The following is a 17,622-nucleotide window of genomic DNA, read 5'->3' as shown; positions in this document are numbered from 1 at the left end:
ATCTGTCCACCTCAGCCTCCCCAAGTGCTGAGATTACAGGCATAAGCCACTACACCTGGCCTGGAAATGATTTTTAAATGATGCATATTGGAGTGAAAGCCACTCCTCATAATGTAAATACTATAGAAGCAGCAAGATAATTCATTTTACTTTTGTAATTATATAGAATACACTGAAATAGCTTTACATCTTTAAAGGATTAAAAAGCCTTTATTAACCATTTAAAAACCTTTAAGTGATGGGGCAATAGATGACTGATGTTATTTACAGGACAGAAACCACCAAAAGTAAATTAATTTCTACAAAAAAATTTAGACTTTCTTTTCAAGCCTGAGATAGTTCAACCTGGGATGAAATAGTTTGTCTCTGCACTTCCTAGGACCTTAGTTCTTCAACGAAGAGTCAGTTTAAATGAAACACTAAATAAAAAAAAAATTAATTAAAAAAAGAAAAAAATTAATAAACAGAAAAAAAGAAACACTAAGTCAACAGTGCATTAAGTATTTTTAGTTAAAATGCTTAATGAATAAACTCTTAAGAACTTTAACTTTTTTTAGTATCATTCATTTGCAGAAGAACAAACTTATATATTAAAGAAAATTCTGAATAATAAATTTTTTGCCAGGTGATCTGATACTACAAGTTTTGAAAAAATAACTCAAATGTCATTTATTAAAAATTAAATTTGTGTTGGACTTCTCACTAATGCAGAGAGCTTCAAGATACATCTGTATTTACTGTAAATTTTTAAAAGACTCTCAAGACTACCTAAAGATGAAAACAATTTAAAAATAAAACACATTAAGCATGCTTAAATCAGTCAGCAGTAACTCATTTCAAAGGAAGAAAAGGAATAAAAAGAGCCAACGGGCTCAATGAAACACGTTTTCTATCGTCCTTTGGGCTACTGAGAATTCCACGAGCAAAAAAGAGATGAAAGTGATATAAGTTTGTTCAAATACTAAAGACTGAAAATATCTACAGCAGTCCTTTAAGGATCCTTCTATGCTAAGGACAGAGAAGTAGATCTGCGTGAGTGTGTCCTGCCTTTTGAGACAGCACTGGACGAGAAGCTGTGTGGAAAGCACTACCTCTCCTGGAGACATGCACGTACACTCCCTATTGGAGAAGAGAGGAGACTGAGGCCCTAGGGATTACATGTCAAGCCTCCAGTGACCTCTTTCTCAGCTTCCACTTCTTCCTACCCTGCAACACAGCCTTCATCCTGAAGGTCTGACTGAGAAGTGAACGTCAACTATCAGCTAAAGAGATTTACACAGACGAGTCAGCGAGAAAGAAACAGATTCTACAACAGGAACACACCTACCGGATTAGTATGAGTGAGGTAACTTTTCCATAGTCAGCGGGTGTGAAAACTACACCAACTCTTTTCATTTCCAAAGGCTGCAGATGTAAGTGGAGGATGCCAAACCTGGATTCCTCAGAATGCATATCCTGCAAATTAACAAATTAAACAATGTCATACTCCTAGAAAGCAAGCTTCCATTGTCATTAAGTGCATCCTAGAGTCTAAACATGATTGCTTTTCTTTTAATGTCCAGATTTGATCATCCTAATCAACCTGTTTGAACTTGCTTATCCTGAGAGTTCACTCCAATAAACAGCTTCTGAGCCATAGCTAAGAAATATGGGCAGAGACTACAAGACAACCTGACACAGATGCTGGAGAGGGGATTTGCTTCCTAGTTTGAATGGAAGTTGGGGCCAGAAGCTTTCTACACAAAGATGCTTTGAATGTAAAACATCAATCAGAAAACAGACCCAACAGCCTCTGCTTGAATGCTAGAGCAATCTGACAAGACCACTCACTCACCATTGGACAACCCAAAGATCTCTTTATATAAATTCTTTATACTGAATTTAAGTTTATATAGAAATCATCTTTATTATATTTAGTATCTCCAGTCAGAAGAAAGATCTTTCTTTATTCACATCTTCCTCTATTTTCTCCAAGATGTCTTTTTTTTTTTTTTTTTTGGCATAAAACTTGTGCTCTAAGTTTAGTATCCAACGTCTAATTCTTTTTATCTTTTTGGTAAGTGGACTTTCCCTCTTTCCACTGCTTTTTCTAGCTCCATCTCACTAAAAACAATGCAATGCACAATTTCTTAAAGCTAATATATAATCCTGAAGAATATTATTTCACTTTGTTTTTAACTTTTATCTTTCAGTTATTGCTAGTGTTACCCATGCCATCTGAAAAAAAGAATAGTAATAGTATTTGATTATTTGATTCATTTTTATTAGAATTATAAACTCCATGAAGGAAGAAACCCTGCTTTACACACATAATATGAATACTGAATTTAAAAGCTGCTGACTTTTGTGTTAAACTTATAGTAAAAACAGTACCTCTATTAAATGGTTCTTATATGCCAGGCACTGACATTTTTAGGGTATATAAAAAATTCCAATGCTCTTAACCCAAGGAACTATATTTCTAAAAGCAAATCAGCAAAATCAAAATGCAGGAAGCCTTTCTTTACATGATGAAGAATTCTAATAACAATTTTGAGTTAAATTTTAACTCAGTGTTTTCAAGGCGCTGATATTAACTACTCTTTTCGTCAATGTACTTAATTAACAATAGTAATAATTTCTCTTATCCCAAAATGTATACTATTTCTTGGGAAAAATATTCAGTCATAGATAAAAACTTTTTCCAAATGAGTTGCATCATTTGTTCACATCTAAATAGAATATTTAGATTTAAAATAAATGGGTATTATTTTTGGAATTTCAAGCTATACATGATTCAATACCAGTGAAGCAAGATATCATTTAGCATTTTGGACTAATTATCTTGAATAGCCTTGAAGACCTCCTGGTGGAGAAAATGAGAGGGAGAGAGAGGGGCAGCCTCACTAACAAGAATAAGACCACACCTGGGTGCAAGGCGTCACCACTCCCCCCAACCCTCGCCCAATGCTGCCACAACACTTAAGAAAAGAAAGGAGAGTCTGTGGTAATGGGTTATCTGTGGTCTTCCTCCTTCTGTTATTGAAAGTAATCTAGAGCCAACAGTATATTTTTGGAGGGATAAAGATAAAGAAAGAAGAAAGTACCCAAGGCACTTAAATATAGTGTAGTAAAAATGGAGTTATCTGCATGTGTGAGTTTACATGTGTATGTATGTATTTTTTGTCAACAGATGCTCCACTTTTGAACTGATCTCAAACACAGAATACCTGTAAGGCCAACATTCAGCTGTATACGAATAGCCATGGAATGACTGAGTGGAAACTGAGAAATAAGGCTGTCAAGTCCCCAGGCAAATAGCATCTTCACCATATGACATGTTTACTCCTACTCCGAAGTATTTGGGCAAGACCTCATGATTGCCCACAGGCTTAAGAATTTTAGAGTAGTCCTTTTTTATAGATAAGGTAAACATCACAAAAATTGGGTGACTTGCTAAAAACAGGAACACAGTTTAGTAAGAGAAGATTTTTTTAAATGTATTTGTTTTTCCTTATCTTGCCCTAAAAAAGAATTTGAGGGCCAAGGAATCTTAAGAGAATTATAAATTCTGGGGTCTCAAGTTTCATGGTTTTCTACAAAGCTCTGTTAAACTGTTATTTCTTTACTCACATGATTCTAAATCATCAAATTAAAATGATTTAGAGCTAACATAAACCCGGCTCCTATTGCACTAGTTAACTGGAAAAATCTGCTATGTATTGTTAATGCCTAGAGAATCAAAATAAAAGAGCCATATATAGTACATAAAAGACATTTTACACATAAATCAATGAGGCCCATATGCTCATGTGTCTAGTTTGTCGGCATTCTTTTTTCTGTTTTAGGATAACATCCTACCAGGTAAGGGCAAGCTTTGGTGAGCTGGAATTCACCAGTTGTGAAATTAATCATCTGCATATCAGCACCAAACCTATAAGGAAAAAAGCAAATGTTTAAAACAGCACTCACATCTGCCAGTAAAGAAAGATTTAATAAGTGTGTGCACATATATACATTTATACATAGGTGAGTATGTGTTTGTGCAAACACATACACACAAAATTCATCCCATCCTGTCACCACTGTGTCCCAGCTCCATCCCACATTCCCACACCCGTATCTGCCATATTGTCAGTGATCAATAAATATTGTTAAATAAATGACTTTGGCATCACAGGATATAAGGAAGCATATGGTGACAGAAGCTCTAAATATAAAGCAATTTTTTGGAAAAAAAAAGTGACTCTCAACCAAAGGCAATTTTATCCCATGGGATACACTGGGCAACGTCTGGAGACATTTTTGGTTGTCACAGCTGGGGAGGTCCTACTGGCATCTAGTGGGTAGAAGCCAGGAATGCTACTAAACATCCTTCAACACACAAGATGGCCCCTCCCACCCCCACCAAACAGAATGGTAGCATCACCTGGTCCAAAATATCAATACTGCGAAAGCTGAGAAACCCTGGGATAGGGGTGGATCTTACTAAACGAGAAGCTGGAAACATTCTAAGTAAAACTGTGATTGTGTAAAAATAAGATATAACAGACATGAACTAATTATCATCTCTTCCTGTTTAATGCTAGACAAGAATATACATTCAGCCCTTTACATGTGCAGGTTCCATACCTGCAGGTTCAACCAACCACAGGTGGAGAACCCTCAAATAAGGAGGGCCAATTTTTCCATCCATGGTTTTAAAGGACTTGAACATCCTTGAGATTTTAGTATCTGAGGGGGTCCTGCGACTAATTCCCCTGCAGATGTGGAGGGCCAATTGGACTAAAACACTAAACTTATTTATGCTGCCCAGAAATCACCATGACTGTGAGTCTAAATGTTAGGAGTATATGTGAAAAAACATCGTGATAAAGGTTCCCTAGCTAAAGAAAAGGATGTTCTGTTGCTTAGTGGACTTCGCATAGTAACACTGAAGATGCCACATAACACACAGAGCCAGGTAGTTCCATCAAATCACATGTACCAAGGGGCAGGATGCCCAAGGTCCATGAGCTAATGGGTTAATACTGTGTCCACATCCACACACAGGTCCTGGTTGAAAAAGTGTAGGACATTAAGTAATTCTAAGTCTTCCCAGTACTTCCCAAACTGCCTCTCAGAAAAAAAGTCTTCATACCATCTGTGGAGCAGGTGCACTAGGGCTTCGGGTTTAGGGTACAAAGAGAGAGGCAGGAGCTGCAAGGAGACCGGCCAAGAGGATGGGTTCTGCACCACAAAGTACTTGACCTAGGTGTGAGGAAAGAAAAGTTAAAACCCCAAGAGGGACACAGCATCCCTCCTGAGATATTCTGGCCAAAAAAGCATAACCTGATCATGAGGAGACATCACGTTAACTCCAATCAAGAAACATCATAGGAAATAAATGGGCAGCACGCTTCAAAAATATCTATGTCATAAAAGGCAAAGAACGGCTGGGGAAGATTAAAGGAGACTAAAAAGACCTGCCAATGAAATGAGAAATCCTGGACTGGATTCTGAACCAGAAAAAAAAAATGCTGGAAAGTATGACAGTGGGATATCTGAAAACACTTGATCTACATATACTGTATATATGTAGTATAGATACATATATACTGTATATATTTACTGTAGATTAAATAACAGCATCATGATTGTTGCATTTTCTGATTTTGATCATTATACTATGGTTCAGAAAAAAGCCCTCGCTCTTAAATAATTCACACTGAAAGTTAGAGGTAGAGGGTGTAACGTCTGACACTCAGATGGCTCACAAAGATACATGTATGCAGAAAGAGAATGTTCAAGCAAGTGTGGCAAACATTAAAAATTGATGAATCTTTGCAAAAAGATTCTTCTCTTTTTGCAAGCTCCTGATTTTCTTTTTGGGAGCTCCTGATATACTACTCTTGAAACTTTTCTCTAAGTTGAAATCATTTAAAAATAAAAAGTTAAAAAACAGCCTAAGGATGTCATCCCTAAGAAAATCTATGAGCACCTGATACGTCATACATTGTAATTCATGTCACGTGTGGTATAGAGTTCTTAGCCATGAGACTTATGAGACATAAATGGAAGTCTGCTGGAGGCACCTCCTTCCCTTTGCCCAGTCTTCCCGCCACTGGGGCTGGACGAGAGAGGCACAGACAAGCACCGAAGTCAACACGCTAAGGATGGACAGTAGACAGGGAGAGGAGCCTCAGTCCCTGATGGCATCACAGAGAGCACAACCTGACTCACTCTGGACTTCTCCCCTTTGAGCTTCTTGTTATAAAATGACTCCTAATTAAGCCAGTCAAGATTTTCTCTGCTGTTTGCAGTTGAGTACTTTCTCAACTGACACATTTATGGAGGGTACACTCAATTCAAAGTCTATTTGTTTCCTGCATTTTCAGTCTGTTTAGAGTTTTACTGCTCAACTAGTTCTTTTGACATCGCCTTAATTTTGGCTTTGAAACAGTAACTCAAGGTGGACATAATCTGGTACTTTGAAAACCCAAGCGCTGGGGAGTCACTGACAAAGAAATGAAAAGACACACTGTCCTCACCACGCTGCTCCTAAGGGCAGTTGCGCTGAAGTTTAACACGAGGCCAGGCTCTGCGATCAAACGAGGCAAAAAGAAAACAAAGGATTCTGACTCCTTGGATTTCTTCAAGTGAGCAAATCGAGTTGTTCCCAAAACATTCCTCCTGTTTAATTGATAAACAAACTATTATGAAAAATATTTTGATATTTAAAAATTTAATATTTAATAATTTTGTTATTTAGCGAAATCACTAAATACTATTCCCACTTAAAGGAAAAGGGCTCTTGGGGAAATGGTTTATTCTAGGTCTGGGGATGGGAAAGTACAAGATTGATCCTAGAAGGCCCTCTTTTACTAGAAAGCAAGGAAGCACTCAAACAACAACAGGAACATGTCAAAGGGCCACACAAGCCAGCCGAAGGGCTCCTACCAGCCAAATTTGGAACAATTTATCATCAAAAATAATAGTGATGGTAAGAGAGTACAACACTGCAACTAAAGAATCAGAGTGATGCTTAAAAGCAAGAGAAACACTTTTTTAGAAAAAAAAAATCTGCCAATAAATGTAGAATGAACAAAATAATCAGAAACATTTTACAGCCATTAGTCTAACAATTGATTCTGGCAAGGATTACCAATAGATACTAAAACCATGGGATAAAACATCCTTAGGGAACAAGGCATTTATACGGTAATTTATCAAATTATCACAGCACAGATGTATTAATTACACAAGGAAAAAGGTATGTACAATGGAGTTCTGTCACTCATCACCTAAACGAAGCGACTCAACTCAGCAATGCCAATAATGGAACAAACTGACATTTACGTACCTCCTGATGAGATGAAATAATACAGACACAAGTTCAACCAGATAACTCATATTCTTGCCAAAAACATTTAACCAGAACATGAACTTGAGGAAACAATCGGAAAAATCCAGAGTGTGGAATGTTTTATAGAACAACTGGCCCGAACTTTTAAAAAGTATCAACATGATGAAAGATGATGAAAGGTAAGAACACTAGTCTAAAGAAAACTAAGAAAACAAGACAACCAAATGCAATGCATGGCCTTTAAATGGATTCTGGGTTAAAAGATAAAGAAAAAAGCAGCTATAATGAACGCTACTGGATCAACTAGGTAAAATTTTAACACAGACTGTATATTAAACAATCTAATTATATGAATGTCAAGTTTCTTGGGTATGCAATGGTAGTATAGTTATATAAGAAAATATTCTCTTTAGGAAATAAAGAATTTCCTTATAAAGTATTGAGAATTGAAATATGACATCTACAGCTCACTTTTGATGACTCGGCAAAAAGTCTGTGCATGTATGTGTGTGTGTACACATAGAGAGAGAAATAAAGCAAAAGTGATAAAATGTGAACATCTGGTGAACAAAATCTAGATGAGGAATGTTTGAGAATTCACTGCACTATCCTCAACTTCTGAGGTTTGAAATTTGTCAAAATTAAAAGCTGGAGAGAAGTATCAATCACTGGAAACTAAGGACTGTAATGTCAATAAAATACTGTGTGCAGTCGTTGGCCCTTATGCACAGTTTTGCTTTCCAAAGTTTCAGTTACCTGTGGTCAACTGGGGTCTGAAAATATTAAGTGAAAAATTCCAGAAATAATTCATAACTTTTATATTACACACAGTACTGAGTAGCATGATGAAAGTTCAAGCCGCCCCACTCCATTTTGTCTGGGACATGCGAATCATCCCTCTGCCCAGCATATCCACACTGGATCCACTACCTGCCTGCTAGTCACTTAGTAGCCATCTCAGTCATCAGGTCAACTGTCCTGGCATCGCAGTGCTTTTGTTCAAGTAACCCTTATTTGACTTAATAATGGCTTTAAGGTGCAAGAAGAGTGATGCTGACAATTCAGATATGCCAAAGAGAAGCCAAAAAGTGCTTCATTTTACCCAAAAAGGTGAACGTTGTCGACTTAACAGAAAAAAATTGTATGCTGAGACTGCTAAGATTTACAGTAAGAATGAATCTTCTATTTGTGAAATTACGATGAAGGAAAAATAAATTCATGCATAGTATACAGGGTTTGCTACAGTTTCAGACATCCACGGTGGGGTGAGGGGGGGTCTTAGAATGTGTCCCCACAGGTAAGGAGGGACTACTGTAACAGTGTCTCCCCAACACCGAACAAAAAAGAAGACAGTGGAGACGTACTTGCAGACGTCACCATTTTTATATTTCTTCCATCTTTCATACAATTTATTTGCAAGTTCAGAATCCACATTCCAGGTAGACTGATCCAGAGAAAGGCTCTCATTCCAATTAGGATTTCCTAAAAGTTAGATCAGATTCCATATTTAGATTTACAGAAAACATAATTCGATTAGTAAATAATGCCAAGGGCTGAATATTAAACTTCTTAAACTGAGAGGACTGTAGAGTTAATAAATGCCACCTCTGTCTCTGCTGCTTATTTATTAAAAGTCCCTCTAACTCAATGGCAAATGATATCAAATTAAACAAACATGTCATAAAACAAAACTAAATCGAATTATGTAAAGGTAATAACGTAAAAGACACATGGCTCATGAATACAGCCTGAAACAAAATTATACTTGGAACATGTTTAACAGCTTTAAATCTAAAATGCGAAACTCCTTCCACACACATGCTAATCATCAACGAGTCTTCCAGGTCACTATCTAGAGTGCTGAGGGAAAACAGTAGTTCTTGAAAGGGGGCACAGACCAGGAGCCGATCCTAGAGAAAATGCATGTTTATAACTGGTCTATTGTTCACCTCATTCTACCAACAGATTAGTTCTATCTTGCTATGGAGGGTATCAGGAAGGAGAGGTGGGAATCTTTAAAAAAAAAAAAAAAAATTCTATACTTTAAAACTCTCCCTAAATATCTCTATAAATCAAAAGACAAAAAAAAAAAACTCAAAACAAGAAACAGCTTGTACATCAATACTAAGGCCCTTCAGTCTCAAATCACAACTAGCACCCTCTGCAAGATGTTTACGCTCCTATAACTTAAGTCCTCAAATACAATTCCAAGTTATTTTTACTAACTTCTAGTCAGTTCTTTTATAAAAGAATCAGAATCTTCCAATTTTTCCTATGGGTGCTATGATGATCAAACAATGTTATTTGAAAAAAAAAATCCCTTGCAGAAGTACAAACTACTAGATAATAAAGGGGCATTATTTACAGTACCCCAGGTGTTTCTGGAGGGTTCTTAACAATTTTAAGTCCTTCTGTTAATGATCATCCTCTCTACAGAATATGATGCCTTTATAGAACTAATTATTGCATTGACAAATGCTAATTTTCCTCACTACTTCCCATCCCCCAAACTAGAGTTCTACAGAAAGCCTAAGGGCAAAATACTTACCTGCTTTTGATTTTCCCATGAAATAATGCATGCCACAATGTGCTATCACTTCAAAACCCAGACTCCCTTCCTAGATTGAAAAGTAATACATGAATAACTTAAAACACAGCACTAAACATAAAAATCCTAATGCACTAAAATTCAAAGCAGACATTGGCCTGCACCTCAGTTGAACTTCCCTTTAACTACGAGCCAAAAAATTACTTTCTAATTGTTAAGGAATTTTCAGAGAAATCTGAACTGTCTCTCTCTAGGAGGGTCACTGAGTAGATTCTGCAGGCACAATAATCAATGACAATAATGACCCTTGGGCCCACAAGACACCAAACTGCCATCAGAATTAAAGATTATGATCACATGGCTGCACTGAAGCCTGGGCAACAGAGTGAGACGCTAACTGTAAAAAAAAATTAAAAATTTAAAAAAAAAAAGATTAAATTGGTCTCAGGACACTCTCAGTGGTCAGAAGTTTTGTTTTTTTCTTAACTGAACTCTAATCCTCTGGGAAACAGTATGCCAATCTATAACAACTCCTAGCTATTCAGGACATTTAATTTCCCATTTCCTACAGGTATACCTGATACCTGCCTGCTCCTCCCACACTCTGCTGATATGCATCTCTTGAATAGAAAAAAAATTTCTAAGAAACCACCCCTGCTCAAAAAATGGATAAATGGAATTAACCTTACATTGTTTAATTTTAGAATTCCTATCTGCACGCTTACAGCTAGTTAGCATGAGGCATTTCTAACTATGAAAGATCCACACTATAAGTGAGAAAAAAAATAAAGATGGTTGCATGAATGTTGCATAGAAAAATCAGAACCCAGAGTTATACAAAATAGCTTGGAGAAAAAAGAAGCAAAAATAATAACCAAATGAAAAGAAATAAATATTAAAGAAAAAAAGAGACATATTTAAGACGATCTAAATTAAATATAATTTACCCAGATTTTAGAAAACATTTTCTTAATGGTGAATCTTTTCACGCTTTATACTCGGCCCACTAAGGAAATTCAAGGATTACGAGCAACTAAGAGTCACTTAGAAGAGATCCAAATAAAGCATTTAACAATTTAATTTATTAAGTCATTGCAAGTATGTACTAAAAGCCAACCTGTGTTTTCTACAGCAAACACATACTCATTGCTCTACAAATTTTGGAAATAAATGAAAATGACATCTATTAACCTATTGGTCATGCCTTATTTCATTCAAGAACTTCAAATTACTTTATAAAAAAGAAAACTCTTTCCAAATAAAGATTTCTATGTCTGAACAATTTACCATCCAAGATTGGCCTGGTAATACCCTTCAGTTTCTTAGCCTTAAAGAACATGAGCTTAACCCAGTTAATAAAACTCAAGCACTAAAGGTTAATAAAAAGCAACAGTAATTAAGAAAACTGTAACACACATATAGTATTGTAGAAAATACCTTGGTTGGTGCTGAATAAATCTGTAGAGGTATTGCAAAAATGGCACCTAAGTTTGTAGTCAAAAATACATTGGTGAATAGATTTATGGCAATGTCTTTAACAGCAAGTTTCAAAGAAAATATATTCCAACAGCCTGGAGGTAGAAATAAAGGGCCAGTGAAATTCAGAATCTAAAAAGAAAAGAAGCAAGAGAAATTACTTTTCCTAACACTAATTATGATTAAAATCATTATAAAGTATGATGCTAACATTCTTCTATACTTCAGAAAGTATGATTTTACTCAATTATTTCCAGGTTAAAAGTTGCAATATTTTTATAGAAATGATAGGTTACAAATAATGCTTAAGATGACACTGTTTTAAATTTCACAAAAGTGATCTTGAAATTTCAGTAAGTGATATTTTGCAAAAAACCTACTAGTTTATCATGAACCAGGCTCATTTTTACTAATCTTTTTAGAACAATACATATAAATAATCTTTTTGAATAATGGTCAGAGCAAATAATTTTGAAAGGCTATATCCTGGTCCCTTTGAGCTCTTTTAAAAATAGTTTTTTAAAATGAGAGAAAGAGAAGTCTCCTAAAAGTAATTCTGAAAATGTTAAAAAAAAAATACATGTTTTAAAAATCATAAAACTTTATATAAATAATAATTTCACAGCATTTGGAATATTTTTTATTATTTTATAGAAATAATTTCACAGCATCTGACCTTAAACAAAGCTTAAAATAAGCTAAAACTTGGGGAAAAAATACTATATGTACCTTTAACATGTGCTTGGTCTCCTTGGAAAGAAACACATCATTTAATACAACACTACGGTCAAAATGGTTGCGGTACCATATTGACCAAAGTCCTGATGTGTTGTCATGAGCCTCTATGTGAAACTGGGTTGCAGAAGAGTCCATTCTAAAATACCTGTGAACAGACGACATGCATGCTATCAGGCCTGAGTGTGGGACAACAGTCAGCCCTCTTATGAGCCTCTCATTGCAAAAACAGGAGCATCATAAAACGTTACTAAATGAAAGCTAGCGCCAGAGACAACCTCGGCAATCGCTTCCTTTAACCTTCTGGCTCACATAGGGAGCAACTGGAAGCCAGAGGGGAAGCAACCAGGCTGCGGCCAGCACAGCTCAAAGAGGCCGCCAGGACCAAACCAGAATCTGAAGTCAACTCAGAAACACCATGTGAATATGTACTCTTTTCACACATCTGGATGCCTGACGCTGAACCTATTTCATAAACTGAATTACTTCCTTTCCTTTTCCCCATTCAGTTAATATCCTTTTCACTGCCTGTTAGCAATGCTAAGGCAAGGGGAGGCAAGGCCAGAGAGAGAGAATCATATAAGTCATATCCCTATATTTTTAAACCATTTCTAGAGGGGAAAACAACAACAACAACATAACATTTCAGGGAAAGTGGAAGTAACCTACCCCTGAGCCACAGAAGAGAAGAGGCATGCTTTTAGTGTTGGAGTGTGTGTTGTTTTCTTCACATCTTCTATAATTCCACTGTCACATGATGTAGCTGCTTTGTGGTATAAAGAAATAAATGTGAAGCTTAAGTACCTTTTCTTTCATTAAGCCTGAACAAAAGATATATGTCTTATTTATAAATTTTTATTCACTTTTCTGTCTCCATTAAAATAGTGAATCAGACATAAAAGGTAACCACTTTCTCAAATGTTCCTGTCATCTTCTTTGTTGCCAATTATCCAGAAGCCCATACTTTTAAAAACCAACTTCTCTACCCGAAATGACAAAAGTGAAACACGAAGCTCACTTGGCAGAGTAAGAGGGAATGTGTGGAGGCACGAGCAAGAAAGGAATAAAACCTAAAGAGCAAAAGGGAGCTGACCAGCAGAAAGTGGGCTGCATTTGAAAGCACTGCTGATTGATCAAAATAATACTTTTAAGCTCTCCTTGATTTAGGTTATAATACTGAGTCGCTTGTGTTCAATTCTTAACTCTGATGCCAACAACCAACTTTTTTTAAGTTATATATATGGTTTTTAAAAATTCAAACACTAACAAAAAAATGTAAAAATAAAGTCTACCTTTCTTCACCCTGACTCCCAATTATCTTAGAGGAGGCAGCTGTTAGCAGTTTCTCCAACATACTTCCAGGTGTTCTGTGCATGTATAAGTACACAGATATCCTCTAAAAAAATTAAATGTACACACACTGCTAGCATCACTGTCCATGCATGTTTCTGAACACTTTCTCACATCTGAACACAGATGATCAGCTCTTCTGTCCTAACAAACACACATTTCTATAGGTACAGTTTTGAATACATACATATCTGGAGGATAAACTCTTAAAACTAGAATTAAGGATCAAAGAGTATATATGTGCATTTTAAATTTTCATAGAGATTTGCCAATTTTCCCTCGAAAACAGGCTGCATAGACTCCTGTCAAAAACCTAACAGTGCTTGCCTTCCTAATCATTATCAACACAGAATATTAAGCTTTAAACTCAAAATCCTACGTATGTGGCAGAATAAAAGTGGAATCAACAATAGTTTCTCCATCACACTATCTTAGAACTATTAAGGCTGGGACTTCTTGAAATCAAACGCATTCCCTTCACTTTTTTGAAACCACGCCTAATCTGTAGTTATAGAAAGGGTTGCCATCATGACAACTAGATAACAAAAGTCAAACGACAATCTGTTTAAAAATCTGTACCTTTGCAGGTAAAAGAAGCAATTTTTGTAAAGTTTGTTGTAGAAGTAGGTAGTAGCACTGGTTCAAACTGCAGAGACAGAGCATCTCTCTGTGAGAAATGGCGTATATCCTGAAATAAAAGAAAAGTCCCATGTGACTACTCTCAGCTGGGAGAGTATTTATCCAGTTTGAATCAACTGTTAAAACAAATAGCACAGACCAGCCATACATAGCAACTGCTCAGCATCTGTGCCATAACCATATGGAGGGGATGCTGACAATCTTCATACAAACAGAGGTTCAAGCAAGGGCAAATGGGCTTAAATCAAAGCAAAAGAGAATAGAGATAGTGCTTCTGTCTCTGTTCCCGAAAAACCCTCATATTCTACAATTAAATGCACACTTGCAATTTTAAAATTTGCTTTAGGTAAGCATTTACAATTACCTGTATCCATATAAGGCTGTTTCCTGAATGTAATATATACATATTTACTGCTGAATCATCTGTCCAAAAGAATCAGAGTATTAAAGCAGAGTATTTAATCAGAGATTAAAACAGAGCCATCTCATTCTCACACCTTCATATAGTCATTAAAATACATTACACATTTCTATAAAAAATGTTAACTTGTTTCTCAAAACTGAAATCAAAACTAGGAGGTGTTTTCTTTTTCCTTTTTTAATCATAAGAAAAAAGATCCTTATAAAAATGCCTACCAACCTAAGCCCTCTAAATGATGAGGAACTACCAGGAGCAAAATTCTGAGTTTAGGGTCATACAATGCTCTTCTGAATGAAACTAACCAACTGGATGACTTCAAATAAAGCTATGTTCTCCTGTTGATTGGAAAGCTCCTCATTTCCTCATTTGGATAACCACATTTGGAAAGAAGAAAATCCTGAGATCTCAGGTTTCAGGCTTCCTTTTAGCCCTCACCAACAGAAATGGTCCCCATGGGGCAGAGATCTGCCCCTCATAGATGTTCACCTGGCCACTATGAGAATCACCAAGCACTGAGGATAGGAGAGCTCTCCTGCTGATCCAGCACCACCATAGCCAGCTCTGAAGACTGAAAGGTAAAGGCTGTTTAATCAATTAAGACTGCCAAGGCACAGCACGGTGGCTCATGCTTGCAATCCCAGCACTTTGGGAGGCCAAGCAGGGAGAAATGCTTGAGCCCAGGAGTTCAAGACCATCCTGAGCAACATAGGGAGACCCTGTCTCTACCAAAAAAAAAAAAAAAAAAAAGTTTAAATTAGCCAGGCATAGTGGTGTGCGCTGTGGTCCCAGCTACTTGTGAGGCCAAGGTGGCAGGATCGCTTGAGCCACAGGAGGCTGAGGTTGCAGTGAGCCGAGATCACATCTCTGTGCTCCCACCTGGGCTACAGAGCAAAATCCTGTCTAAAAAAAAACAAAAACAGAAACAAAACCAAAAAACAAAGAATAAAAACCATACTTTCCTTGAATACTAATACATATATACAGTCACATTCAGAAGAGTCTTGATAACCAAAAGATACTAGTATACCCTACATTACGAATTTCATGGATCACAGAATGTGTCTCTGAAAAAAGTTCTTAGGAAGCTAAACAGATGAACGCATTTATTTCTGATAAGTAGGAAACACATTTCCAAAGATAAAATTCATAAAACTGAACACTAAAATTCTACCTAACTTGTCAAGCATCCAGGAACAACCGCAATCTATTAGCTATTTAAAATACAAAACAGCATGATGTGGTTAAATGAGATTAGGCAAATCATTACAAGTGGAACAAGAAACCCAAGACTTCAAATACTTTCTAAGTATTTATATTAAACTGTCATGCCCATTTAATTTGCTTACTGTCTCCAAACATCAAGAAAAATTATTCCTAAGGAAACTCAGAAGAGTTTGCAGTTGTCACTTCTCCCCAAAATAATACAGCCTTCTTAGCAGTTGTAGGTTGAGAACCAGTTACTATTACAATTGCTTAATAATTAAAGCAAATGCTATTTGTCTTGGTTTGCTATGATACAATCTATCCATAAATGTTATAGAATGATGATGCAGACTGATGAAAATATAATGAAAATTTTTAAACATTCCACCTTACCTGAGGTCTCAGATTCATCTGTAGCTACGTAAACAATAGAGAGATGATCTAACAAATCTTGTGTGTTTTCTTCAAATTCTTTCGAATAGTTTTCCATTGTTACCATTATGCTCATTTGTAGACGCAAAACATCATCAGATTCCAGATAACAACTCTGCGATTGGAGGAAGGAGGAAAAAAGGAAAAAACAAAAATCATCTCAACTTTGTGGTTTCAAACTATGGAAGAAAGGAAAAGCATTTAACATAATGACACGTGTGTGAGAACAGAATATGCTGTTTTGTGTTTTATTTTATTTTATTTTGAGACAGAGTCTCACTCTGTCACCCAGGCTGGAGTGCAATGGCGCGATCTTGGCTCACTGCAAGCTCCGCCTCCCAGGTTCACGCATTCTCCTGCCTCAGCCTCCCGAGTAGCTGGGACTACAGGCACCTGCCAGCACGCCCAGCTAATTTTTTTTGTATTTTTAGTAGAGACAGGGTTTCACCGTGTTAGCCAGGATGGTCTCAATCTCCTGACCTCGTGATCCACTTGCCTTGGCCTCCCAAAGTGCTGGGATTACAGGCATGAGCCACAGCGCCCAGCCTTGTGTTTTATTTTTAAGCGAAGAGGCAGGAAGGAAAGCAGAGAGAAAACAATACATATTTTATTTTACCTTTAATTGCTGACACACTTTATTATGTAAACTGCATTCCAGTTGCACCTGCAAGAGGCTAGTATTAGTGGTTTCTGCCTAAAAGAAGAAAAAAGGAGGAAAAGAACTTTAAGTAAAAGGCTCAATCTCACACGTATTCAGAAACTACACTTTTTCACTTATTCAATAAATATTTGAGTATCTGCTAAATGCTGGGCATTATTCTTTTTAGTGGATATACAACAGTAAGCTAAACAGAGAAATCTGTTCTCAGGACTGTCACTGAACTTACATTCTAATGAAAATCATAAGTTCTCCCTCGGGCAACATGAAAATTCCTTATTACACCTATAAGCAGGTGAGTATGTTCTAAATATATACAGGAACACTGGAGTTTGGTGTTTCTAATGTTTGTTGAAAATGTTATTTAAACACAGGAGTCTATTGTTATTTTAAAGTAGGTTTACAAAGTAACAAAATTCTAACTGTGCCTTCCACCAGTACAATGACCTAGAAACCATGACCCTCAAGTTAGACCAAAAAAAAAAAAAAGTTGTCCAAAATTCAATTGACTATCATTTTCAACAGGGAAGAGCTATGGATGAAAGAGACAAAAGTATATAAAAAGAATGAAAGACTCTGTCAAATTTAAAGATCTTAACAGCCCCTGGGATGATGTCAATGCATATTTAAGAAAAGGAAAATGGAAAATCCAATCAAGGGATGCAATCTTGGGTTAGGAGGGTGGAGGCTACAGGCATGTGAATACAGCAAAAAGTTACTTAGTGCAGTATGTGAATCTAAGAGACATGGGCTATGAGACTTCCTCTTTCGTTAAGTTTCATGTCTCTGGCATAGTGATTCCAAAAAGGTACTCCATCCGGGAGCCACAGTCCTAA

General features: G+C 36.5%; 1 protein-coding gene across 9 annotated transcripts in view; it reads right to left on the bottom strand.

Moving 5' to 3' along the window:
- TMEM131L (transmembrane 131 like) overlaps positions 1–17,622 on the bottom strand; it is a 171,502-nt gene that overhangs the window by 39,642 nt on the left and 114,238 nt on the right. For 7 of the 9 annotated variants that reach the window (XM_055276159.2, XM_055276164.2, XM_063638291.1 and 4 more), the window contains 13 exons: positions 16,745–16,822; positions 16,090–16,243; positions 14,437–14,495; positions 14,013–14,121; positions 12,753–12,849; positions 12,078–12,231; positions 11,310–11,480; positions 9,873–9,942; positions 8,689–8,806; positions 6,510–6,651; positions 5,120–5,229; positions 3,841–3,913; positions 1,328–1,455 (listed from right to left, as the gene is read on the bottom strand). In XM_055276159.2, the coding sequence (XP_055132134.1) occupies positions 1,328–1,455; positions 3,841–3,913; positions 5,120–5,229; positions 6,510–6,651; positions 8,689–8,806; positions 9,873–9,942; positions 11,310–11,480; positions 12,078–12,231; positions 12,753–12,849; positions 14,013–14,121; positions 14,437–14,495; positions 16,090–16,243; positions 16,745–16,822 (1,463 nt within the window). The remainder of the gene's footprint in view (positions 1–1,327; positions 1,456–3,840; positions 3,914–5,119; positions 5,230–6,509; positions 6,652–8,688; positions 8,807–9,872; positions 9,943–11,309; positions 11,481–12,077; positions 12,232–12,752; positions 12,850–14,012; positions 14,122–14,436; positions 14,496–16,089; positions 16,244–16,744; positions 16,823–17,622) is intronic. The other 2 variants (XM_055276160.2, XM_063638290.1) reach the window with 2 other exon arrangements.

Source organism: Symphalangus syndactylus, chromosome 4 (genome assembly GCF_028878055.3).
Source record: "Symphalangus syndactylus isolate Jambi chromosome 4, NHGRI_mSymSyn1-v2.1_pri, whole genome shotgun sequence".
NCBI lineage: Eukaryota > Metazoa > Chordata > Mammalia > Primates > Hylobatidae > Symphalangus > Symphalangus syndactylus.
This window is presented reverse-complemented; position numbering and strand designations above follow the sequence as displayed.